Source organism: Glandiceps talaboti, chromosome 2, assembly GCF_964340395.1.
Source record: "Glandiceps talaboti chromosome 2, keGlaTala1.1, whole genome shotgun sequence".
In the NCBI taxonomy this organism is placed as follows: domain Eukaryota; kingdom Metazoa; phylum Hemichordata; class Enteropneusta; family Spengelidae; genus Glandiceps; species Glandiceps talaboti.
In genome coordinates this window covers 9484456-9512271 of record NC_135550.1, presented here as the reverse complement: position 1 = coordinate 9512271, position 27816 = coordinate 9484456, and the positions used below count along the sequence as shown (strand labels likewise).

The 27816-nt window shown below is 38.6% G+C and overlaps 1 protein-coding gene across 1 annotated transcript; it reads left to right on the top strand.

Moving 5' to 3' along the window:
- The first annotated feature begins 323 nt into the window (after positions 1 to 323).
- LOC144443825 (uncharacterized) lies at positions 324 to 26274 on the top strand. The gene is made up of 3 exons (XM_078133388.1): positions 324 to 1292; positions 7480 to 8436; positions 25621 to 26274. The coding sequence occupies exons 1-3, from the start codon at positions 324 to 326 to the stop codon at positions 26272 to 26274; spliced, it is 2580 nt and encodes an 859-aa protein (XP_077989514.1).
- The last annotated feature ends 1542 nt before the right edge of the window (positions 26275 to 27816 follow it).

Sequence of the window (27816 nt, the reverse complement as noted above, 5' to 3'; positions counted from 1 at the left end):
CTTACTCTACTCACTCCTCTGTGTGTACTTTATCTCTTACAGATTGCAACTTACAAACCTAATTACAACAAACTCACGTTGTAAAATAAGAGAAACGCTGACACAACACAGCACTGGTGAGAAGCCATACCAATCGCGAAGTGTCTAGAAAAAAGACACTCGTTCGGAAAGGAAAGGAGAACAACGTTAACCAATTCATTCTGTGAGAAACCATATCAGTGTCAGTAGTTTGACGAGACTCTTTCTGGTCAATAGCGACTTTACCTGGTGACAAGCGATACAAATATAAAGTGTGTGTAAAGATATTCGTTTGTAATTAAGCGATGACTAAACACACAATTCATACTGGTGAGAAGCCATACAAATATGACGTTTGTGGAAAAACACTCACTCGCAAAGAATACCTGATTCAACACACGAACATTCATACTGGTGAGAAGCCATATGAATGCGATGTATGTGGAAAGACTTTTACTCGCAAAGATTATCTGACTAAACACCTGATAATCCATACTGGTGAAAAGCGATACAAATGTGACGTGTGTGGAAAAACATTCAATCGCAAAGGACACGTGATTGAACACACAAGAATCCATAATGGTGGGAAGCCATATAAATGTGAAATCTGTGGAATTACTTTCACTTTCAAACAACACCTCACTGAACACACGAGAATTCATACTGGTGAGAAGCCATATAAATGTGACGTGTGTGGAAAGACTTTCACTTCCAAAGGACAGCTGACTGTACACATGAGAATTCATACTGGTGAGAAGCCATATAAATGTGACGTGTGTGGAAAGACTTTCACTTCCAAAGGACAGCTGACTGTACACATGAGAATTCATACTGGTGATAAGCCATATAAATGTGACGTGTGTGGAAAGACTTTCACTTCCAAAGGACACATGACTGTACACATGAGAATTCATACTGGTGAGAAGCCATACAAATGTGATGCGTGTGGAAAAACATTCACCAAGAAAGGACATCTGATTCAACACACACGAATCCATACTGGTGAGAAGCCATATAAATGTGACGTGTGTGGAAAGACTTTCACTTCCAAAGGACAGCTGACTGTACACATGAGAATTCATACTGGTGAGAAGCCATACAAATGTGACGTGTGTGGAAAAACATTCACCAACAAAGGACATCTGATTCAACACACACGAATCCATACTGGTGAGAAGCCATATAAATGTGATGCGTGTGGAAAGACTTTCACACAGAAAGGACATCTCACTGAACACACAAGAACCCATACTGGTGAGAAGCCTTATAAATGTGTGAAGTCTGTGGAATGACTTTCGCTCGCATAGGATACCTGACTGAACACAACTCGTGAGAAGCCATATAAATGTAATGTGTGTGGAAAGACTTTCATGTCATTTCAGACAACATATGAACCCCATGCCACGTCAGTTCCAGTGTGAGAGCACTCGGGGGTATTTGTACTCTTGGGGGTTTGTTATGCTTCGCTGTTTCTATTCTGATTGCAGGTCAATAATTTGGTTATATTTATTAAACCTATATTTATTAAACTGGGAGTCTAGTTTTACACAGTGTGTTAACAAAAAATTCAAATCCTAGCTACCAGGATTTCATTTCGGTAGCTCTTCTTGAACATAGGAGATACCATACCCCTATAAACCCGTGTTCCTGTGGGAATAACCCTCTTGACATGAAACTATTTGAAAAAAGTTACACAACATGTGTGCAATTATTCTTAGATAATTTCTATAGAATTTTCCACTGATCCACACCTGCAGATTTACTGTTCTTCATTGTTGAATACTATTGGTTACTTCGAATAGCTTCAAAGTAAGGGACCGGTCAGTTTCTCCAGCCTGGGGGGGGGGGGGGGGGTCGGTGGATTCTTAAATCGGGCCGACAAAAAGTCACTGACCCCCCCCCCCCTATCTGTAAAACCAAAAACAGGCTGACCCCCCCTATCACTTAATTCTAAAACATGATGACCCCCCCCCCCATATATAATATTCGAATGACAGGTATTTTTTTATCGTGACTCAGTGTGGACTGCTTGACTGTCTTGCATCTACTTTATAAGATCTCGGGGAAGCACTATCATATTTATAATTATTGACTACACAGGGTAAATATATTCGAAAAGGAGTTTAATAGCATCTTGGCAGTGAAAGGTAGAAAAGCTTGAGAAGGGAATATGTACATCTCTTATGGGGTCCTAAGGGGGTCCTAGGGGGTCTCCCCCTAGAAGCCCAGGAGGTTTTTAACTTTGAAAAGTCAATTTTGAGACTATTCAGACATTTTCAGAAAATAATTTCCAAGCTTTACAAGACAGCACCAACATGTAAAATGCAACTACATAAGGTTGAAATATTTTTGAAATATTGTTTGATAGGATCTTGACAGTAAGAGGTAGGGGGAAGATCTTGAGACTAGGATGTGCACACCTCATGTGTGGGGGGGGTCCTAGGGGTCTCCCCCTAGAAGCCCTGGAGGTTTTTAACCTTGGAAAGTCAATTTTGAGACTATTCAGACCCTTTCAGACAATAATTTCCAAGCCTTACAAGACAACACCAACATGTTAAAAGCAACTACATAGGGTTGAAATACTTTTGAAATATACTTTGATAGCATCTTGACAGTAAGAGGGGAAGAGCTTGAGACTGGGATATGTCCACCTCATGTGGGGAGTCTGAGGGGGGTCTCCCTCTAGAAACCCTGGAGGATTTTTACTCTTAAAGCCAATATTTAGGCTATTCAGACCCTTTCAAGCAATAACTTAATCCATGCTTTACAAGACAGCAAGTATCAGAAACTATTCTTTATAACTTACACTAAGGGTTGAAATATGTTTATAAAAAGTTTAAATAGGATCATTATATACATGTAGTAAAGGTCAGCACATCTATAATGGTAGTATCATTGGTAGGGGAGATTTGGAGTTTAAGGCAATTTTATACTATCTTGGCAAACGTTTCAGATCTTGAAAAGACAATATCATATCAAATTAGAATAGGGTGAAAATATTTAAGAAAAGTTTAATACCATTATGACAGTAAAAAGGTTGTTGGTGCATCTGATTGTTGGTTGAATGTATGAGTGACCTCTGGAGGTGAGGGAGTCCTTGGGATTTTCCCCTGGCAGATCTGGAGTTTTTTGCTTGAGATACTAAGGCAATGTTTAGGTTATTCATAACCTTTGAGGTAATATTTCCAAGCTTCGAAAAGCTAACGTAAAACGTTTTTAAATGAGTTTCTCATATCACATAAAATGGACATGTAACATTAGTATATAGGGGCATTAATATTGCATGTATAATAAAGTCACCGGTATGTTAGAGAACTTTAGGTGGTCATACCTAGTGTATAATAGTAACTGGAATCTGATGAGATGTGGTGATTTGTAGTGTCAATAGCATGACGAGTAGAACAATTTAGATTAACTTCATTTATAAACTATCTATGAAAATTACCATTACGAAACCTTCAAGTTCACTTTTGCCCCAAACTGCAATATAAGCGAAGCATTGATTGTGAAACAGCCAAGCATTTACATGACATGTTCTGTAACTAGTGTGGTAGGTAGGTAATACCGGTACATGTATATGAATATGTATAGTTAGGTTTGAACTAATAAGTAATGTTAAAGAATTCATGTAAGAAACAGGGACAAGAACAAATATTGACATGTACCACATTTCAGACAAGGCTGTATGCCATAGTAGAAAGGATTTTTTTCTTCCATCACAATCTAAAACACAATGACCCCCCCTATCCACAATTTTCAAAACAGCATGACCCCCCCTACTGCCAATTTCAAAAACAGGGTGACCCCCCCCCCTACCAATCCACCGCGCCCCCCCCCCAGGCTGAAGAAACTGACCGGTCCCTAAATGGCCTTGTCTGTCTAAAAAGACTACAGTCGATATTAGTCTCATTACTAACGTCAGACAATATGATTTTACGTCTGTCAAAGCGTGATCTGATAGGATCATGGAAATCAGAGAAACCCCCATCACTTTGGTTACATACATGTAAATTTGCGACGTACTTAAACCGTGATATTTATATATTGATTTTATATTTTTTATCTTATTGTTAATAAATTTGGAGTTATTTTCTCAGCGTCGTGATAATCTTTCAAAAGATGTCGACAGAAACATATTTTAGCTTCCATAAAATATCCCCTAATACATCCATACGTACATATAACTAGCAAACTATCTCATCTCTTTACTTTTGTTTTACGTCCTCAGCATCGAAAATCTTCGGTCATATTTGTAAAAATGCAACCATGGGGATGCTGTTACACCTTTAGCATCTCATCACTGGCCATTGTCACGTAATTTTGCCACACAGCCTGAGCCAATCGACAATGGCTATATCTCTCCAGCAAAGCAACTTTGAATATGAAACTGGGGCGACTCTTATTTGCATATTCACACTGCATAGCAATGAGGTAGCGCATGTAAACCAGAGTCAATGTAGAAGCATAGAAAGTGGAGGGGAGAAGTAGTCAGTCGGTACTTGGAGTAATTATACTGTCAATATAATTACGCCAAGGTCAGTAGAAAAGAAGAAAGACGACGTAGTGAATCAGAAGAACAAGGTGAGTAAAAGTGTTGTACGATGCCATATTTCCAGAGAGTTATACCTAAACAGTTTACATATACAATAATACCCTACGATAGGCATGTGGTGTCTGCATAAAGAACATGCTTATGCTTGGTTGACGTATTCAGGGGCATTCTATTTTCGGCGACACATTCACGCCATTCATTCGCGCATGTTGTTTCCAACCATTTGACAATGTATTTAAAATGCTCATCCTAATATGCATGGGTCCGTCAACATCATTCACCAAACAATGATCACTGCATATCCTTTGTCAAAATTGTGTTCCTCTAACTTTATTTCCGACGCATTTCTGGTGCCAAAAGTACCTTAGTATTTTAAAGTTTAAAAATCTGATCAATTACATAAAGCCGTGAGCTAAATGGCTTGTACAATGTCACTATACTAAAATAAACCTCAGACCACTAAAAAGAATAAACAAACTCTTCGTCCATGGCAATGCAACCCACAGAAAAACACCAGTGGTATATACTTCCGTGCTTGAATAAAGTAAGCCAAGGAAAGACTTCCCGCAAACCACAAACAAGGAAGAACACATCATTATGAAAACACAACAATACAACAGGTGCCGAAACAACAGCAGGTGCCTGATATATATTTCAACCATGCCTTTGTCGTTTTTTCATATAATGTAACAGGAGTAGTTTTACCTCAGACGACAAAAAGTTCTTTTTGTGGTCTAAGGTTTTAGCCAATGTTATAAATTTTTAAAAGGTGAATGGCGGTTATATCGTACTATCAATGAACATTGCCACGAGCTCCCGCCTTTTGTAGTGTTCAGTTGCAGTGGTGACGGCGAAGTTTGGTGACACATATATATGCATAACTGGACGTAATGACTTCATTTACCTTCTGAGATCCAGATGGAGACCGAGACGGATCGGCTTTTACAGACCCTCTTCACGTCACATAAACATTGTCAAGGGTAAAGGTCAGACTTTTATATACAAAAGACACACTTGTGAAAACCTTGACAAGATATAATACACTGCACTATAGCTTACCCACATTGAGACAATTCCCTCTGATACGTTGTTCTCTCACACATAAGCGTCTTAAAGTCAGAGAAATGTCACATGTGTACAGGGTTTATCAAAATATTTTTGTCAATTTGGAATCGAATTTTTTTCTCTGATAAATTTCCGAATACCCATTCTGTTAGGTCGTGTGCACCACATACTGTAAGTCATGCTCACGAGATAGTAAGTCGTGTGCACAAGATGTTATGTCATGCTCACGAGATAATATTTTATTTTACAAAATGTCCCTTACTGGCTTTCATAGATAGCAATTCTGTACATTAAAAATAAATAACACACTGGCTTGACAGACATGTAGAATATTTGCAAGGAAACTAAAGGAACCATACGCAGCTGTTATGACTCTGCCAAAGATGTAGATTTCTCTGAATACGTATAACAAAAGAACTTTAAAACTGTCCGAGTTTGTGATTACTTGACATTGAAAAGGATGTTTTATTTAGTTGTTGGTACTTATTCGTAATGTTGGTACATATTCAAATATAAATGTAATGCTTTAATGTTACGACACATTGCTCATCTCAGAAGTTATAAAATAAGGAACATCCAAGCATACAAATCAGAGACAGTTGTGGGTAAAGTATTGTACAGTGTAATGTACGCTCTATAGTTATTGTTCTAAGATGGCGTGGTGACACATTATCGAAATATATTGTCAATTCGCGTCATATCTGAAATCTAGGCGACTGTTATTTAAATTATCATCACAATTTCAAGCTCATTACATGTAATTGCAAACATCACAACACAGTCCCTCTGCACTGTGATCACAGTAAGCATTCACGAGGGTGGGCACTCACTTACAGTCACTGTTTTGGTAGGCATATGGTGATGCTAAATCCCAGGCCTCAAGTTTGAGTACAAAATATACCTCCATTTTAGGTCAACCTGTAATTTTGTAAGATCGTGCTGCATGGCTTGACGACCCTGTTTAAAGAGAAACAGCTTTCCAAGAATTTGAAAACTTGTAAACTTTGAGTTCAGAAGAGTCATTTCCTGATTTTACATAACATAAATTTCGCTCGATTGCTAACAAACGCCAAATTCATCTATTTTGAACTACACCAGTACCCGGTAGCCATCGCTAGTAAGAGTTTCCGTACTGTGTTACCCACACCACATTGTACTATTTTGCATCTCTATTGTACCAGCATGCAGCAGTGATACATGCTTGCCTCTTGACGCTTAGCATACATGAATATGTAATAGATGAACGTTGAATATTCATGTCGCCTACATGATTATTACCAGTGGATAGTCATTATGCAAAGTCTATGTTTTAAGAAAAACACCTTTCCTGGAGTGACTTTTAATTAATAATAAATATATCGAGTATTCATACAATCTACAATATATTTTTACACTAACCTGTCGCATGTTACAATGTTTTTATATGGTCATCCATTGCACATTATTGAAAACCAATTTTTACAAGTTGCTGTGTCAACAAAATGGACTCGGTCGATATCGTTTGACATTGTGATTTCAAATAGGACAGGATATCCAAGTTGTTTTATTAAAGAAACGCCGAAACAGAATATCAATTTCCCATTCACAGATTCGTTTCAATTTTGAAGACTTCGATGTCACATAATCACAATAATTCTATCAGTCTTTACTCCTTACTCACTCCTAGGTATGTGTTTCATCTCTTACAGATTGCCCATAAGACATTGTAACTGAAAAATCTAATTACAACAACCTCACATTGTAAAAGAAGAGAAACGCTTACACAAATCAACACTGCAGATAAGCCATACCAATCACGTAGTGTGTGGAAAAAAGGACACTCACTCGGAAAGGAAAGGAGATAGATATTCGTTTATAATCACACGATGACTGAACACATGCATACTGGTGAGAAGCCGACTAAATGTGATGTGTGTGGAAAGACTTTCACACAGAAAGGACACCTGATTCAACACACCAGAATCCATACCGGAGAGAGGCCATATAAATGCGAGGTGTGTGGAAAGACTTTCACACAGAAAGGACACCCGATTCAACACATGAGAATCCATACTGGAGAGAAGCCATATAAATGCGAGGTGTGTGGAAAGACTTTCACACAGAAAGGACACCTGGTTAAACACACGAGAATCCATACTGGTGAGAAGCCGACTAAATGTGATGTGTGTGGAAAGACTTTCACACAGAAAGGACACCTGATTCAACACATGAGAATCCATACTGGAGAGAAGCCATATAAATGCGAGGTGTGTGGAAAGACTTTCAAACAGAAAGGAAACCTAATTCAACACACCAGAATCCATACTGGAGAGAGGCCATATAAATGCGAGGTGTGTGGAAAGACTTTCATACAGAAAGGACTCCTGATTGAACACACGAGAGTCCATACCGGTGAGAAGCCATATAAATGTGATGTATGTGGAAAGACTTTCACACAGAAAGGAAACCTAATTCAACACACCAGAATCCATACTGGAGAGAGGCCATATAAATGCGAGGTGTGTGGAAAGACTTTCATACAGAAAGGACTCCTGATTGAACACACGAGAGTCCATACCGGTGAGAAGCCATATAAATGTGATGTATGTGGAAAGACTTTCACACAGAAAGGACACCTGATTCAACACACCAGAATCCATACTGGAGAGAGGCCATATAAATGTGATGTATGTGGAAAGACTTTCGCACAGAAAGGACACCTGATTCAACACACAAGAATCCACACTGGAGATAAGCCATATAAATGCGATATATGTGGAAAGACTTTCACACAGAAAGAACAACTGATTGAACACACGAGAGTCCATACCGGTGAGAAGCCATTTAATAATAATAATGTTGGTTTCTTATATAGCGCTTTCCCACTCCGTGCTCAAAGCGCTTTACAATGGCCATTTAATAATAATAATGTTGGTTTCTTATATAGCGCTTTCCCACTCCGTGCTCAAAGCGCTTTACAATGGCCCTTTAGTCTTCCTCAACTCCCTGGGGAGCATACAATCCATTGCAGCCATTTAAGCGCATAGGATTAAAGCCTTCACATTGCAACCTACATCCTACCAGGTCCCCAGTTATACAGCTGGGTTGACTGAGGTACAGTCGTGGTTCAAATCTTGCCCAAGGACTTTAGCCACTCAGAAACAAACAGCAGGCTGCGACGGGACTCGAACCTGCAACCTGTAGATTCCAAGCTGATCACGCTAACCATTCACCCATCATGACTCCATGCGATGTATGTGGAAAGACTTTCACAGAGAAAGGACACCTGATTAAACACACGTGAATCCATACTGGAGAGAGGCCATACAAATGTGATATCTGTGGAAAGACTTTCACTCGCAAACGACACCTCACTGAACACACGGGAATGTATACTGGTGAGAAGTCATACACATGTGTAGTAGCTGTATAGTAACTTTGTGTCTTATGTGTGTGGAAGGGTGTGCGCACAGAACAGAAAATACCTGACTGGACATACATGTATGAGACTCCATGCAAGTGAGACGTGTTGAAAAACATTCAATAAAGATGCTACTTTGACTGGACTGTTGAGAAGTGAAAGAGGTGCGACTCGTTTCATTTCCAGTAAAAATTATATTCACAGAGGAGTTGTTTTGGGCTTTTTATGCCCTTCCTCGTCCTAATGAAACATTGTGGATGCCCACTATTTTACGTAGGGGAAAGTGTGACAGTTATACACACCCTAAAAATTAAATGAGCATTGAATTGCCGAACATACAATGTATTACATGTAGTAGTAGTAGTACTCCACTATATAAAACACATTGCTATTGAAAAACTGGTACACGTATCACTGAAATTCATTCAGTTGATTTGAGCAAACTTCTGTTTTTTGCAACGAGTGTTGTATTTGGTGATATGAAAAATACCACAAAGTGAACGAAAACTGAATGATTAACCAAAGCGCCAACAACGAATCTGCGTATCAATCTACAACCTACATCAAAGTTGTGTGGAAAAAGTACTGGCGTATACAACATTATTTAGTCCGTCATCATTAACTCTGTTGCTTCATAGTGGAAGTGTCATTGAAAATGTGTATAACTTGTATCAATGATAGCTGTAGTAGTTACAGACATAATCATGTTACAATGTAACACTTTGATTGGTTGACACATTTTTTTGAATGGTGCCTCAGATATTCTGTTTGTTATCTAAGATGACAACCACCATCTTTTTTTCATTGAAATGTCTGTGTCTGGTATTAACCTTGACGCATGGCCAATAATATTGTAGTTTATTGTTACTGTATAATTCTCCTTTGTAATGTGTGCTATTTAAGTAAGTGCTGAATAAAACACCAGATTTAAACTGAATGCCTCCCGTAAGGGAATCACTAATTATGCAAATAACTCATTAAACTAAAAAAAACTATGGTAACAGGCTTTGTTTTTTGGACAAGCATGCTTTCTTAGGTTAATGTATGTAAGAGTGTATGATACTGCTTAATTACTGAATATCGTTCATTATTCAAAATACTCATTATAGGAAAAAGTTGTAGCAACAAACTTCATAGGACAGGTGCGTATTATTATGGTTGATGTACGTATCATATTATACGAAATTTGAAGCTTGCATTTTTAAAATACAACCTAGTTAACTAAAATCATTAATTATGCAAATTTTTCATTAAAACTAAGCTATACAAAAGATTTTATAGGACATATCTGCTTTGTTATGGTTAACGTATGTACTAAATTGTATTGAAATTGAAGTATGCAGTCTTAAGATATAGCCTAATTACCGAAAATCATTAATTATGCAAATTATTCATTAACACTGTAAGGTACATCAACTAACTTTATAGGACATACACAATTTGTTATGGTTAATCATGTATGTACTGAATTGTATTGAAATTGAAGTATGCAGTTGTAAGATATAGCCTAATTACCAAGAATCATTAGTTATGCAAATTATTCATTAACACTGAAAGGTACACCAACAAGCTTTACAGGACATATGTGATTGTTATGGTTAACGTGTGTACTGAATTACATTGGAATTGAAGTATATATTCTTATGATATAGCCTAATTACCGAAAATCATTAATTATGCAAATTATTCATTAACACTGTACGGTGCATCAACAAACTTGATAGGACATGTGTGTTTTCTTATGGTTAACGTATGTACTAAATTATGTTGAATTTGAAGTATGTATTCTTAAGATATACTTATAGCCTAATTACCAAAAATAATTAATTATGTAAATTATTCATTAACGCTGTAAGATACATCAACGAATTTTATAGGACAAATGTATGTTGTTATGTTTAACGAATATACTAAGTTATATTTAAATTGAAGTATGCAGTCTTAAGATATTGCGTAATTAGTTGATTTCATTAATATGCAAATTTCTCTAATTAAACATTAACAGATCTGGCTCAAAACCTAATCAGGTCTAGCTATTACCCTAAAAATTATATATCCCAAATTTCATTACAATTGAGCCAGCCGATTTTTAGAAAATGATGACACAGACAGACAGACAGACAGACAGACAGACAGACAGACACACACACACACAGACAGACAGACACACACACAGACAGACACACAGACACACCTTCCCCTTTTAATACCTCCCGTACCATTACGGGAGGTAAAAATGACAAACAACAAACAACGTGTCACAGAAGGAACAAAATATGTGATAGGATGAGTTGTACTCGCAATTTTAATAATGTGTAACGAGAAAGCACGCCCATCCAGAGATCTGGATTTCATGCACATCACTTAGAGTTGATAATCTGTCATTGTTGTAGCTGCTGACTGAATGGTCAGTGCTGCCACTGACATCTGTTCTTTCACTGTCTTCCAACGTTCATCTTCATTTGGATCCTCATCAATTTTAAACATGGCATCAACAATACCAGGAAAGTAATCACTAGATGAAGCTGTGCTATTATTGGGTGAAAACGCAATGTGCCTACAGAGAGATTGTGAATAAAATATCATTACTACCAAACCAGAAAGACTATAGAGTTTCAATTAGGCAGCACAATATTTTTTGCTATGAGTTATTTTACACAAACAAACTAGAGGCAGTGACAGCTGCGCGAACATGCAATGTTACATTTTATAAACCTTATCTCAGTTGTCCACTATCAGTAACTCGGGCTCTATTTTGTGTAATATGTCATTCGTATTAGCACAAAAAAAACTTGCCACAGACGTAAAAATACCGTACCGCCTATTGAAACTCTACAGTCACTCTGGTTTGGGAGTAACGTCTCCTTCATTGGTTACTTGTTCGACTAAGGATATAGTGTACCCTCAAAGTGATGTGAAGTAGCAAAACATTGGTTCAGAAGTATTTAGATAAACTCCAAAGTTATAAGCCTTGTTGTTGGCACTAATTATATCCATGTACATCATGGCAGTCTGCAGAAATAATGTATTCACTGGTTGAACTCACTGGTTCAACTGATTGTTTCTCTGAAATCACAAGTAATTGTAGATGATATAAAATCATGAAATGGCTCTCCACAACCCATTATTTCATGAAAGTGTCTCTATTTCCAGGAGTGGCTACCCCCTCTAATAATATGACAAGTTTATTTACCAGAGAAATCTGGTGTAAGGCAATCCTAATGGATCGATGAAAGCCCTTTCAATGTTCATCAGCTGGTCATTGACAGCCCTGATTGCCATAGCACTAAACCACAAACATAATATAAAGAAAAGTAAACTGCGCCCTCTGACAAGGAGATAGTTTTTAGTGTGTAAATTTCAAATTTTGTGTAAAACAGGACATCAGAATGTTCGATGAAAACTATCTACGAGGAATACATGTAATGTTGTTTGTGTGTTTGTTTGTTTGTTTGTTTGTTTGTTTGTTTGTACTCACTCATTCTTTTCCATGGTATTGATTTTGTTGTGTAAAGCATCGGCCGCAACTGTAAAATTGACCAGAGCAGAATCCATGGTTTCTGAAAGGAAATTAAAAAAAAAGGTAAATAAAAATAATTTAAAAACAAAAATAATAAGGTAAATCAACCTGGAAGCACCGCGACTTTGAAATGTTGTCTGCATCCCAGACCCTCGTGTGGGGTCTGTGTCTGAATAATTACCATATTTTGGTAATATAATTAGGGTCTGACGCATGGCTGAGAGCGACTGAAGAATGGTATGCCAAGTTAGTCGTGAAACCCAAATACATTGTCAGTTCCGTTACAGTTGCGTTCACGTAATTGCATGTTGTGGTTAAGTGTGCTCCAGCAAGTACAACACTGTGGGTACCTTTATATAAATATGCAACATAAAGTACTCACAAGTATGTGTAAACTCAGCTTGTGCCCCTTTAAGTCCATCCTACTTGATATCAAATTCTATGTTATTCGATGTAGGCCTACGTGCTGGTATATTAATAATTCTTGTTCTTACCAAATGTTATGCTTTTAGATGCCATTTTAGCTCCGTAATTCCTTTTCAATTTATCCACCGCTTCGTTCAATTTTACAACGTAGACACTTATATTAAATGGGATGAACAGAGAATCTGACATATCTCGCGTGATTTCAGTCATCACACGACATACGGCGAGATGATAGGAGAATTTCGGGTCTAAAATGTTCTGCACGCGATAAACCGTCTCATATGCTGTATGGTAGAGTGGATGTGATGGCGCCAGAGACTGTTCGATGGAAGAAAAAAACAACAGAATGACATAACAATGTAACGAAATACGACTTAGAAGTAGAAGTAAGCGTTAAATTTTAGATGAATATTTTGTAAAAAATCATGAATGTGCAAAAGGTAAGCCCATTTCTTTTAATCTCGGAGTACATCATTCTAATGTGACATCTTTGGTGTTGTTTTGTTTATTGTTTAGTTTTTGTTTGTTTTTGTTTGCCTTTTTGTTTGCCTTTTTGTTTGCCTTTTGATTTTAAATTCAACTATGCTAATCAGGCTATTTCTGTTAAGGATATGTACATTTTTTTTCTTTCTTACACTGTCGTAAAATCATCATTCAGACCTCTACTCTGTAAACGTAAAACGAGCGCCCTCTATAGATTGTCCTGTTAGTGGTGGTTAACCTTCCAAGGGGATGGTACTACAATTTACATACCGAATCGTAAGTGTATCTTATATCAAGGCCAGGAATTCCATACCGATACATGAACGTTTTATAGTCACTTCCCGAACCAAGGTTGGATATACTGTGAAAAATTGGAAATAAAAAGGGGATCAAATTTAATATAATAGCAAAAATCCACATGTTGTTATATGCTCAGACCATTCATGGGATGTCTTTTGATGGAAGGTTTCTCATCAAGCTAAAAAAAATGGAATATGTTTCTTCAGATTTTTGGGGGGTGGGCTAAATGTTTATTTATTATGCATCACATCGACTGTGGGTTTTTTATATGAACAATTAAGCCTGCTTAAAACCCGAAGGGAAAAACTACATTGAGTCAATACTTCTCATTTCACAAAATTTCGTATAATCTGAACTAGACTGGTAAAGTCGTAATTTCGATTGTCATGTATTTATCGATTGGCGAATAAAAAGACTGAATTCACGAGACAATTTTGAAAACTTTCGCGGCTACGAGATCTCGGCAAATGTATCGCGTGATCAACGACCTTCGTTTTCAAAATTGTCTCGTCTCGCATGTTCGGCGGCCGTTTTTGACGGGGGAAAGGGCAGATCGGGCCGTCGATTGTGCTGCGGGGGATTCCTAAGAAGTGTTGCGGTTAGGAAATGTCAGATTTTCCGTAGGTAGGTCGATATTTTGGCGAAAATAGGGATTGATACGTGCGATGCAGATCCGCATCGCACCAGCTGATTGGAATTCCTGCACTAGGAATTGTAGCGTTAGGTGCGGGTTAAACACAAAAACTTAAAAAGTCACCAAAACAGACGAAAAAACCCACAAAACCGCAACGAGACGCTACAAATATTGCAGCTAGGGGTCATCGTGCATTTAGAATCAAACATGGCCGCCAAATACTGAATTAACCACTCTATGAAAGAAAGATCTCTTACAGTTCTTCTAACCTGGCGGGCTATTGATTTGACATCCCTATTGGATCAAATGAGCGACTGTTTCTTTTCGTAATCACATATTCAAAAGCTTGTTTATTCTTTCCAGATTTCTCAAAATGAACGTGAAAATAGATGGCACGTGGCCGCTCCTTCAACGAGGTACACATTGAAATAGTGTGTTGAAAAAGAATCCATGAAAAGAGTCCTCTCATACAGTGTTCGGGTTTGAGAAGGGGATGGACGCAAATTGTCACGGATTCTCTCACCCGTCTCGCCTTTCGGCCTCTAACATAATCTATGTCATCTCATGTTTCCGCCGCCCCCCCCCTCCCTACGACAACGAAAGTCCTAACCATCTTCCCTGCCTATACAGCAATGTAGTGATTTACATCTTTATTACTATACATGCAATCGTTTATGTCTGGTATCTTTTTTAAATCAAAATTTGCATCTCACCTTTTTAGCTGCGTTGAGGATAGCTTGACGCAGGAGAGGTACCGACTTCGCCCTCATCGTCCAACCACCGCTAACAGCCATATCAATATTTAAATATGCAACGCTTCTGACAGCCAGATTCCTTCCAAATTCCTACATACACATATCACAGAAAATTTACAACACACAAAGAGGCTAACAAAATTTGATAAAAGGATATGAACTTGAAACACGCATTGATTATCATTTCCTAGTGTAATATCTATTTGTAGACGAATGAAACCTACACAATATACAGGCTAGACACACGAAGCAAACACAACTGACAAATGCCAAGGTACCAAATAGGGCACGTATTACACCTGTACATATCAGAGTCAAGTTCAACTGGACAAAATTAGTGAAGAATATTTCTAGAATTTGGCTTTGTATACTCTCTCAAGTCTATTTGGTTTTTCATTGGTTTATTTCTACATATTAATGCCAACTAATGTACAAACGACAAGCACAAGAGACATGACATAGACATGACATATGATGCATAAAGCCATGCCAATCAAGTCATTTGTATGAGATTGGTTTGTTTGTTTGTTTGTTTGTTTGTTTGTTTGTTTGTTTGTTTGAATATCACGGCGTGGTGGAGGCATACCAGATACTGGGATGATATGGTAACTTGGTGGACTGAAAATCTCTTGACAAGTTTCCTTGCATAGATATTTATAACTGGTAAATACTGATTATAAGTATTAAATACATGGTGAAAACAAAGATTATGGTAATATATAGCTAAATTTTCATTGCACAGATACTAGTACATGGCGTTCTGTTACATGAAATGAATATATAAGTATACCGTAATTTTTCCTAATTTTAAATGGTATGGCATGCAACTATGCTTTGAGAATTCTTCTCAGTGTCGGTATGTTGAATTGAAACAATTGTTATCAGGAGAAGGTGTTGTTATCACCTCGACATGTTAAAATAATAACAGATAACTTTCTTTTTCGTTTTAGTCCTTGAATTTCAAAGCTTTATAGAGGCTCAAAGGGAACCCCTCGGTACCTATCCTCACACTGCTTCCTTTTATTTTGATTCAGATTTTATGTAGTATTATTACTAGCTTAACATGTTAGAATAGCACCAGAAAGCATTATTTCAGCCCTTGAATTTTCAAAAATCTCCAGGGACGGGAGGGGGAAACCCTTCCCCTACCCACCCCACTTGGCTCCCTCAAACTTTGATTCAATTTTTACCACCTAATTTACAATTGTACTAGCTACTTTGGGAATAAGCGCCACTCATTGTTACCTCTTCCCTTTGAAATAAGCTACATCCATCATGTTATGAGGAAATTCAATTTCAAAATAAAAAAGTTTACTTTTGTAAGAATGTATGTATGTATGTATGTATGTATGTATGTATGTGTGTATGTATGTATGTATGTATGTATGTATGTATGTATGTATGTTTGTGTGTGTGTGTGTGTCTCGATGGAACACTCAACCTCAATTTGTGTAATGTTTGTAGAACGCCATTCGAACAGTTGTGAAATGTCACCTTACCGATCTCAAAAACAATGGGTGTAAATTATAACACTGAATAGTAACAATACATGTGCTTCCATGGGCCAGGATCCATTGATAGGGCATGGTGGTATAAGGGGTCTTAAACCTCCTTTGTTACAGTATGGAAGTAAAACTACTTCCATGGTTACAGCATAGATGTCTCCCTAATGCATCCATGTTAGAACTTTGACGTTGAGTCAGAGTAGCCAATAATTAGGTTTGAGAATTGTTCAGTGATATTCGGAAACCTAGAGTTGACGTGCCAAACCACAACCAGGGATGGGGGCCACTAGAAACCTAGGAACTAGTGCCCCCCCCCCCCCGGTACAGTAGTATCAAAAAGAACTCCATTAGCACCTATTTATGAATAGATGCGATTCTTATTTGCATATTCACGGTGTGTAACAATGGGGTGATCAACCTCAGTCATTGTAGAAAGTACAAGTAGGCAGGCAGTAGATGTATAGAAACGAAAGACGACGCACAGCGTCAGACAGATCAAGGTAAGTAAAACTGCTATACCATATCTTATTTCTGGAGAGTTTTACATAAGCAGATTTAGTACATTGTACTTCAGAGTTCCAACCGATCACTTATATAAAGCAGTGGGCTAAATTGGCTATACCGTCACATTACTAAGCAAACTCTTCGTCGAGAGGACTACAACTGACGAAAAACATTTGTGTTTGCTTGGCTTCCGTGGTGTTCATGCTTCGATAAGTTACTGGCACTACTTACATTGTATATTTTGACATAGACATTGTCTCATTCTTGCTCATCACAAACATGCAAATGCACTAATCGTGGAGATGACGTTGAACTTTGGATGCATAACAGTCATGTTTGTATTGTATTTACCTTCTAACACCAAGACGGAGACCATGAAAGTACCACCAACTTCCATGCGGAGATCAAGAAAACCGATGTTTACAGACTATCTTCACATCACATCATTGGTCTATGTCGTTTGACATTGTGTTTTCAAGTATAACCAGAATGCCTCCCGTAAGGGAATCACTAATTATGTAAATAAATTAAACTAAACAAACTATGGTAACAGGCTTTGTTTTTTGGACAAGCGTGCTTACTTAGGTTAATGTATGTAAGAGTCTATGATATTGCTTAATTACTAAATATCATTCATTATTCAAAATACTCATTAAAGGAAAAAGTTGTAGCAACAAACTTCATAGGACAGGTGCGTATTATTATGATGTACGTATCACATTATACGAAATTTGAAGCTTGCATTTTTAAGATACAACCTAGTTACCTAAAATCATTAATTATGCAAAATTTTCATTAAAACTAAGCTATATAAAAAAATTTATAGGACATAACCGCTTTGTTATGGTTAACATATGTACTAAATTGTATTGAAATTGAAGTATGCAGTCTTAAGATATAGCCTAATTACCAAGAATCATTAATTATGCAAATTATTCATTAACACTGAAAGGTAAACCAACAAGCTTTACAGAACATATGTGTTGTAATCAGTGCCGAGGTTATGTTGTCTTACCTGAACTGACTAACGTCAGGCTTGACAACTCTGTCTCTGCGATGTGGCTGTGTAGATGCAGGCTTTAGTATACGATTTGGTATGACTTGCATCCACACTTTCTATAATCCGTCCTACGGGATTTTCCAGGGTGATACGTTTATATACCAGTCAGTCCTCCATCGTTGATGGCGTCCTGATGGTTTGTTCCATTATTGCTATAGTACGGTTTCCAGAGGGGCACTGGAAACCGTTCATACAACACTCCCCCCAACTTCATTTAAATAGGGCTGGACCCTGAGGGGATCTTGTGGGAGCGAAATAGCCTAAGAATATCCACCAGGGGCTGTTACTAGGGGAGATGGAAGAGCTACTAGTCTATAAACATAGTGCCTGAAACAATGTCCCATTACCTTGTACAAGGTACCAGCGGTTATACTGAGCTAGCTATGTTAAAACAGCTATCCAATTATTTACCTCACCTTTCATGGGGTATAAATAATTACAACTAACTAGTCATCAATTTATGGTATAATGACTAACTACCTTGATTTCTTTATCAAGGTATTAATAATGAACATAATACCTTAACTAGGGATTTTAACTGAATGTTTTGGGTCCCCTGGCTTGATTAGTGCCATCCCTAGCTATTAACTAAAAACATGTTGGGTTAGTATGCGGCCATTGGTTATCTGTTCCACCTAAGAAGATCTCAGGGCCAATGACTGTGTACTAACACAGTAATCAGATTTTTGGATATGTATTATGCACCCTTACCCCCGCAGTCCGTCGATATACACTTATTACCTCCAAGAAGGCAAGTGTCATGACACACCACAAGTGTAAGTCACATAATGAATCATTTATCATGCATTTTTACCCCCACAGTATGTCAATGTATAACTTTCTTCCTCCAAGAAGGCGCCAAGTGTCATGACACACCACAGGTGTAAGTTACATAATAAACCTAATTTCCCTTCTTCCCCCTTACCAAACAAAATGGGGGGGACCTATAATTTACAGGAAGCCATAAAGGGTACGGGTGTTCCTCACCGTGATAGGGAGTAGTTCATGGGGAGTACTGCCCCGAATTGTGGCTATTAAAAACCCAACACTTCCTATATACTGGGGAGAGTTTGGTTTAGGACAATTGGGAGGGGGAAAATAGGGTGAGTCTGTCTTCCAGATGAGGCGATCTTCAGGTACTTGTGATATTGTGAATACCTGAAGGGGCGTGGCATGCCTTACGCTGGCTGTACACCCAAAATAAGTATTTGGAAAGTGGGTCAGCCAGAGTTGAATTTGTGGTGCATCCCCAGAGAAGCAATGGAAATGTATGAACTGTTCCCTGGGACAGTACTTACGTACCAGTTGTAATACCTCCTCACCAGGTTTATGACCATAAGAATCTCCATCACCTCCTCGAATATGCAGCACTAGGGGCTTTGAGACAGACTGTTCTTGAAGCAGCTGTAGGATTTCTTCTAGAAGTTCCTTCTGTTTTGGCCAAGCAGATTCAGGTGTTGTGTAATCTAGACCTACTTCACCCACAGCGTCGATATTGCTGGACTCCATCAACATATAGAACGTCTTGAACTGCTTTCAAGGTCCTTCTTTCGTTGGGGAGATCACAGTCCGAGGTCTTTTTCGACTGTGACTCACCTTTTTCTTGCCTTGGTCACCCGGCTGTCTTACTATCTCTGGGGGAGGGGAGGTCAAAGTCTTAGAAGAACTACCTTGACTTGTTTGCTCACCTTTCAACGGTATTTTCGACAGCCGAATAGTACGGGATTCATATACCTGCCTTACTTTCTCCTGGGGATGAGAAATCAAAGCCTGAGCATAGCCCCTTCTTTGACTCACTTGTCCCCCTTTCAAAGGTAATTTAGGTTGCAAGGCAGTACCCGACACAGATTTCTTCTTTGCCATCTTAGGGGTAGGGGTCATCAAAGCCTGAGCATAGCTCCGACCTTGACTTACCTGCCCAACCGTCAATGGTAAATCAGTCTGTGACGATGTACTGCAACTGGGTGAGATACGCAGTGGAGGTTGTACCCTCTGCAAAGGTACCGGTGGCACAGCCGGTGTTTGGGATGTGTTACCATCCGTTGCACGATGACTGGTTCCACCCCTGTGTTGGTCCTTTCCTCTCATTGTTTTCTCTCCCAATTTAGCATCTAGACTTGCAGGGATTGCTGTTCCTGTCCTTGGACATCGTACATAGTCTTTCTTGGTTGTAGTAAGACTACTGCATTCCCCGCTCACAGGGTTCGTGTTTTCACAGAACTCTCCCCTCCTTTACCCTTGGACTTTGGTTTCCCTTGCGAAAGAGATTCCGCAGTCATTGAGGTAGAGGAAGTGACAGTATTCTGTTTCAACTTCTCTCGTTTTTGAGAACCTGTCAATCCGGAACTCGTCCCTTTCTGCCCCTGCGAAGTGGTAGATGGACCAGAACCAAACTGGGAAGTTGTTTGTACACCTCCATTCCCAACCTGATACAGACCGAGCCCACTAAGAAACCTTTCATTTTCATTTCACGTCCAGCTGTTGGCATTGTAATCGGTTTAATAGAGGGGGGTTTTGCATCCAATTGGTCATAGAGTTTGTCTGAAATTATAGTTACCTCTGAGGCGGTATCAATCACTGCCTGTGTTCCATGTCCTTCAATCGTAAGTGACACACTCAGCATGGAACCAGACTAGTTGGCAGATGACTACTTCCTCATCAGCATCTATGTACTTAGGGTTCAGTGGGGATTTGACTGATAATTCAGTCAAATGGGGTTGGCCATTTTCAATCGGGGTCAGCCCAGGGCCTACTGAGTTGATCCGTGTTTGTTTAGCGAGTCCTCAATGGTCACTCCCGTCCCATGGGGTCTGGGAGAGAGATTGGGCAATCCCTTTTGAAATGGCCTACTTTACCACACAGAAAACACTTGTCGGATTTAGGGGATGGTGAACGACTGTATGTCCGTTTTTGAGTGGTGGCCATCATATAACTCTTCATTTCCTTTGCAAAGCTATCAAATTTAGAGCTTAAGTTAGCAACATGTAACTCTAGACGTGACATTCTGTCTTCCATTATTTTGTATCCGGAGTCAACTTGAGTGGATGGACGTTTATTTTGACTAAAGTTAGGTGGGGGTGGCCCAGTACTAGTGGTAGTAGCTTGCACTGCAACTATGTTATAGTCAGATTCGTCTTCTGGCCTTGTACACCTAACTTGAGTACGGGCGGGTTTAGTGTCACCAGAGATGGCGGCTGCATTAAATTGGAACCATCTAATTTTATCCATAGCATCCTCAATATTTGCTGGATGTTGATTAATTGCATATTGACTAGCCTTTTTCTCAATGCACCCATGACAAAATCTGATAGCGGCTTGTCTGTCTGTATTTGCCTCCGACCCATAACTGAAGGCGAAAGTGGCTAGGCCCTGTATTCTATCTGCCCAGTTTTGTAAGCTTTCATCAAGCCGCTGACTACTTTGCCAAAAGTTCATTTGTGCCGTTTCGGGGAGTTCTTGGTGACCGAATCGTTGTGCAAATCTAGCTATTAGATCGAAATAGTCTATGTCACCATACCTTTCGATTACATTAGCATAATATGTACTGGCTGGTCCCGTGAGACACCAACACAACTGATTCCTTCTTTCCTTCGAGTTCCACCCTACTTCGTCAGCATATCTTGAGAATTTAATGTGAAATATTCTCCATTCTTCCTCACCACTATACATAAGGGTTTTGGGGATATTGTGAGATAAAGAGTAACGCTCACGTCTAGTGTAGGGGGGTGATCTATAGGACTTTTCACGTTCCGGGCTTTGGTCATACTCGGGTGATAGGGGGGGTTGTGAGGAGAAATGTTCAGGACCCTGGGGTCTATAATAATTTGGTTTACTATAGGTAAGTTCCAGGCTATCCGGTCTATCCCTAACTTTTCTCACTTCCCGTCTATCCATACCCCCGGCATCCACATTGTCTCGGGTATTACTCAGTTCTATCCTCACTGGTGTTTTTTCCCTATATGGTTTACTCATAGGTTTAGGTTGCTGAGGTTGGTATCTGGGGCCATATTTTGGGTTAACCCCCTCCGGTGTATGAAGTAGGCCAAAATCAGCTGCCAATTTTCTTTTGGTGCGTGGGGTTTCAATGGAGGGTTCCTCTTTTGCCGCTATTCCATGAGGGACATTTAGACTATGATTATATTGTTCATATTTTGTATCTATATATTCCTCAGTGTCAGATCTATGCTTTGTTGACGCTTGTTTGACATATCCACCCTCTATTAAATGGGAAACCCTTTTTATTACCTCATCTGTTGTTCGTTGGGGTGGAGGTTTTTTGGGAATTGCACCCATTACCTCTGGTTTGGGCTGTCCATACTCTAAGTATTCTCTGTCTGGTAAGTTATCATAGGGGGTTTGGGTTGCTTGAGTAACTGAAGTTTCCACAGGGTTTGTTGACATCTCTTCCCCATAGCTCAGTCCGATAGCAATATCACTACCATCCTCACTGGGGAGAGGTGTAAAGCTTACCCTTTCTATAAATTCAGGAAATGACTTCAGATATGGTATTTCCGCTAGGTTCTCTTCTGTTATATTCCCATACTTTTCCCTAAGTTTCAATATGGCTTGTGCGGGGTTGGGACCAATCCCAGGAATTTGTTGTAATTCTTCCTCTGTACAATTGTTGATATTAATTGTAGCCATATCTCACCTTAGAACTAATAACTTACCCTGCTTGTGCTATGGTAAGTTAACTGCCTTGTACAACACAACAATAGTTAACAGTAAAACTATCTTCTAGAGTTGAGACGTGTTTAAACGTGTACGCGACAATATACAATTAGTATATGGAAATATGCAAGGGTATTTTCTAAGTGGGTACTAATATTCAACAGAGGTACAATAAATACTCTTTCTATCTCCTACTGTACTCGCAAAATAGAAATTGATATTTCCCAGTGACTTGTGGAATTATAACTTGCACAACTAATACGGAACAGTGTATACAATAACTATTGTGTCCCCTGTCCCGTACCGAAGATACAACAAATAATCTGGGGTTTTTAATCCAAAGTCAGCAACACCTTGCAGACCTTCAGTCTAGGTTCCTAGCCTTTTTATAAGTTATTTGAAATTTACTATTTTTCTATTTTGTTTCCACTAGCTGGTGTTCACACTCTAATTCCTTAACACAAATTTTATCTAACCTAGCTATGCCTACATACACGTATTTTACTCAAAGGCGTGGTGCGCCCTCGCGTAGGGTGTGCTTTATTTTGTAAAGCTGGCCCACGACTTGGCTGCACCACACAAAAAAAATTACTAAACCTACTTTATAAATTGAAGGCGTGGTGTGCTCTCGCGTAGGGGTCGGCCTATTATTTAAGCTCTACCCCACGACTTGGCAACACCACACAAAAAAAATTGTAGTCCCTAACTAATTCGAACGCGTGGTGCACTTTGTAGGGGCCTGCCCAATTGGTAAGCTCTACCCCACAAATCCGTGTCACCACACAAAAAAAATTACTATGAACTCTAATTTACAAAACGGTTTCAACGAAAATAAAACTGTCCTATACACCAACTATTTGTAGAATTTTTTAGGACCAAAAAACGAAGAACAGATAAGAACTACACAGCGTTAAACTGACTTTGCCCCAATTTTCAGTTTCGTACCCACTAACAGGTGGAACGGACGCTATGCATAAATTAACGACCACATGGAAACTGAAATTGACAAGACACTTTGAAAATCACAAAATACGAGGTCCACTAACAGAAATATACAACACCAAACAATTGTAAATGAAAACTGGTAATTCTCTGTGCACTAGTGTGGAGCCACCCGGAGTTTGACTTTTTGTTTGGCCCCTCCTTCAAATGTCAATCAAGATGACGTTCCCACCCCAGTACAAAGAAGTTTACCACAACTAAAAGTTTGCAAAATTCTGAGTGACCGCTCAGATACGGGAGGCCGACTACGCCAATTGTTGTAATCAGTGCCGAGGTTATGTTGTCTTACCTGAACTGACTAACGTCAGGCTTGACAACTCTGTCTCTGCGATGTGGCTGTGTAGATGCAGGCTTTAGTATACGATTTGGTATGACTTGCATCCACACTTTCTATAATCCGTCCTACGGGATTTTCCAGGGTGATACGTTTATATACCAGTCAGTCCTCCATCGTTGATGGCGTCCTGATGGTTTGTTCCATTATTGCTATAGTACGGTTTCCAGAGGGGCACTGGAAACCGTTCATACAACATATGTGATTGTTATGGTTAACGTGTGTACTGAATTATATTGGAATTGAAGTATGTATTCTTAAGATATAGCCTAATTACCGAAAATCATTAATTATGCAAATTATTCATTAACACTGTACGGTGCATCAACAAACTTGATAGGACGTATGTGTTTTCTTATGGTTAACGTATGTACTAAATTATGTTGAATTTGAAGTATGTATTCTTAAGATATAGCCTAGTTACCAAAAATAATTAATTATGCAAATTATTCATTAACGCCGTAAGATACATCAACAAATTTTATAGGACAAACGAATGTACTAAATTATATTGAAATTGAAGTATGCAGTCTTAAGATATTGCGTAATTAGTTGATTTCATTAATATGCAAATTTCTCTCATTAAACATTAACAGATCTGGCTCAAAACCTAATCAGTTCTAGCTATTACCCTAAAGATTATATATTCCAAATTTCATTACAATTGAGCCAGCCGATTTTTAGAAAATGATGACACAGACAGACAGACAGACAGACAGACAGACAGACAGACGGACAGACACACCTTCCCCTTTCAATACCTCCCGTACCCTTACGGGAGGTAAAAAGGATATTCAATTTGTTTTATTAAAATGTAAATGAATATCAATTTCCCATTCACAGATTCATCTTCATTTTGAAGACTTCAAGGTAACATAATTACAAGAATTCTATTCGGTCTTACTCTACTCACTCCTCTGTGTGTACTTTATCTCTTACAGAGTGCAACTTACAAACCTAATTACAACAAACTCACGTTGTAAAATAATAGAAACGCTGACACAACACAGCACTGGTGAGAAGCCATACCAATCGCGAAGTGTCTAGAAAAAAGACACTCGTTCGGAAAGGAAAGGAGAACAACGTTAACCAATTCATTCTGGTGAGAAACCATATCAGTGTCAGTAGTTTGACGAGACTCTTTCTGGTCAATAGCGACTTTACCTGGTGACAAGCCATACAAATATAAAGTGTGTGTAAAGATATTCGTTTGTAATTAAGCGATGACTAAACACACACGAATTCATACTGGTGAGAAGCCATATGAATGCGATGTATGTGGAAAGACTTTCACTCGCAAAGATTATCTGACTAAACACCTGATAATCCATACTGGTGAAAAGCCATACAAATGTGACGTGTGTGGAAAGACTTCCACTTCCAAAGGACAGCTGACTGTACACATGAGAATTCATACTGGTGAGAAGCCATATAAATGTGACGTGTGTGGAAAGACTTTCACTTCCAAAGGACAGCTGACTGTACACATGAGAATTCATACTGGTGATAAGCCATATAAATGTGACGTGTGTGGAAAGACTTTCACTTCCAAAGGACAGCTGACTGTACACATGAGAATTCATACTGGCGAGAAGCCATACAAATGTGACGTGTGTGGAAAAACATTCACCAACAAAGGACATCTGATTCAACACACACGAATCCATAATGGTGGGAAGCCATATAAATGTGAAATCTGTGGAATGACTTTCACTTTCAAACAACACCTCACTGAACACACGAGAATTCATACTGGTGAGAAGCCATATAAATGTGACGTGTGTGGAAAGACTTTCACTTCCAAAGGACAGCTGACTGTACACATGAGAATTCATACTGGTGAGAAGCCATATAAATGTGACGTGTGTGGAAAGACTTTCACTTCCAAAGGACAGCTGACTGTACACATGAGAATTCATACTGGTGAGAAGCCATATAAATGTGATGCGTGTGGAAAGACTTTCACACAGAAAGGACATCTCACTGAACACACAAGAACCCATACTGGTGAGAAGCCTTATAAATGTGTGAAGTCTGTGGAATGACTTTCGCTCGCATAGGACACCTGACTGAACACAACTTGTGAGAAGCCATATAAATGTAATGTGTGTGGAAAGACTTCCATGCCATTTCAGACAACATATGAACCCCATGCCACGTCAGTTCCAGTGTGAGAGCACTCGGGGGTATTTGTACTCTTGGGGGTTTGTTATGCTTCGCTGTTTCTATTCTAATTGCAGGTCAATAATTTGGTTATACTTATTAAACCTATATTTATTAAACTGGGAGTCTAGTTTTACAGTGTGTTAACAAAAAATCCTAGCTACAAGGATTTCATTTCGGTAGCTCTTCTTGATCATAGGAGATACCATACCCCTATAAACCCGTGTTCCTGTGGGAATAATCCTCTTGACATGAAACTATTTGAAAAAAGTTACACAACATGTGTGCAATTATTCTTAGATAATTTCTATAGAATTTTCCACTGATCCACACCTGCAGATGTTCTGTTCTTCGTTGTTGAATGCTATTGGTTACTTCGAATAGCTTCAAAGTAAATGGCCTTGTCTGTCTAAAAAGACTACATACAGTCGATATTAGTCTCATTACTAACGTCAGACAATATGATTTTACGTCTGTCAAAGCATGATCTGATAGGATCATGGAAATCAGAGAAACCCCCATCACTTTGGTTACATACATGTAAATTTGGATGTCTTTGATGGAAGGTTTCTCATCAAGCTAAAAAAAGGGGAATATTGTTTCTTCAGATTTTTTGGGGGTGGGCTAAATGTTTATTTATTATGCATCACATCGACTGTGGTTTTTTTATATGAACAATTAAGCCTACTTAAAACCCAAAGGGAAAAACTACATTGAGTCAAAACTTCTCATTTCACAAAATTTCGTATAATCTGAACTAGACTGGTAAAGTCGTAATTTCGATTGTCATTTATTTATCGATTGGCGAATAAAAAGACTGAATTCTCGCGTGATTGCAAAATCTCGCGTGATTGCTTAACATCATTTTTATCAGAATTGCGACGTGGCTGTGTAATGATGTTACGAAATCATGTGATATTTTGCAGTCACGCGATATTTCAGTCTTTATATTCGAAAACCAAATATATATTTTTTTAAATCAATCAATAAAAAAATCATTAAATCAATCAATAAATCATTAAATCAATCAATTAATCAAATCATTTTACCAGTCTGAAGCTAAACATTTTCATCACATTCCGAACAAGATAGGAAGATAAAATTATATTTTTTGCCAACTGTCATGTTATGGCAATTATATTGTCAGCTTACTACGGAATGTTATAATCGTCGTCGGGATTTTTTTAAAGCCATGCATCGTACATCGTCTTGTCTGCGTAATTTGGGTCTGCAACCTGCTGAACAAGAAAACTTAAATCATCACATTTTGAGGTATTATGCGCCTCATAAACAACAATTTCAAGAAAACGCCAACACATTCTCACTTATAAAAATAAACATACTACTGTCACAGATGACACATTTATATTTTCAGTAAACTGAATATTTTAACAACATCGCATGGCCTAGTTTGACTGAAAGGT

Excerpts from the sequence above, each read along its gene's own strand:
- LOC144443825 (XM_078133388.1), top strand. The coding sequence starts at position 324 with ATGACTAAACACACAATTCATACTGGTGAGAAGCCATACAAATATGAC. Across the intron at positions 1,293-7,479 it reads GTGAGAAGCCTTATAAATGT|ATATTCGTTTATAATCACAC; the intron begins GTGAAGTCTGTG and ends GAAAGGAGATAG. Across the intron at positions 8,437-25,620 it reads AACTGATTGAACACACGAGA|CTGACTGTACACATGAGAAT; the intron begins GTCCATACCGGT and ends TCCAAAGGACAG.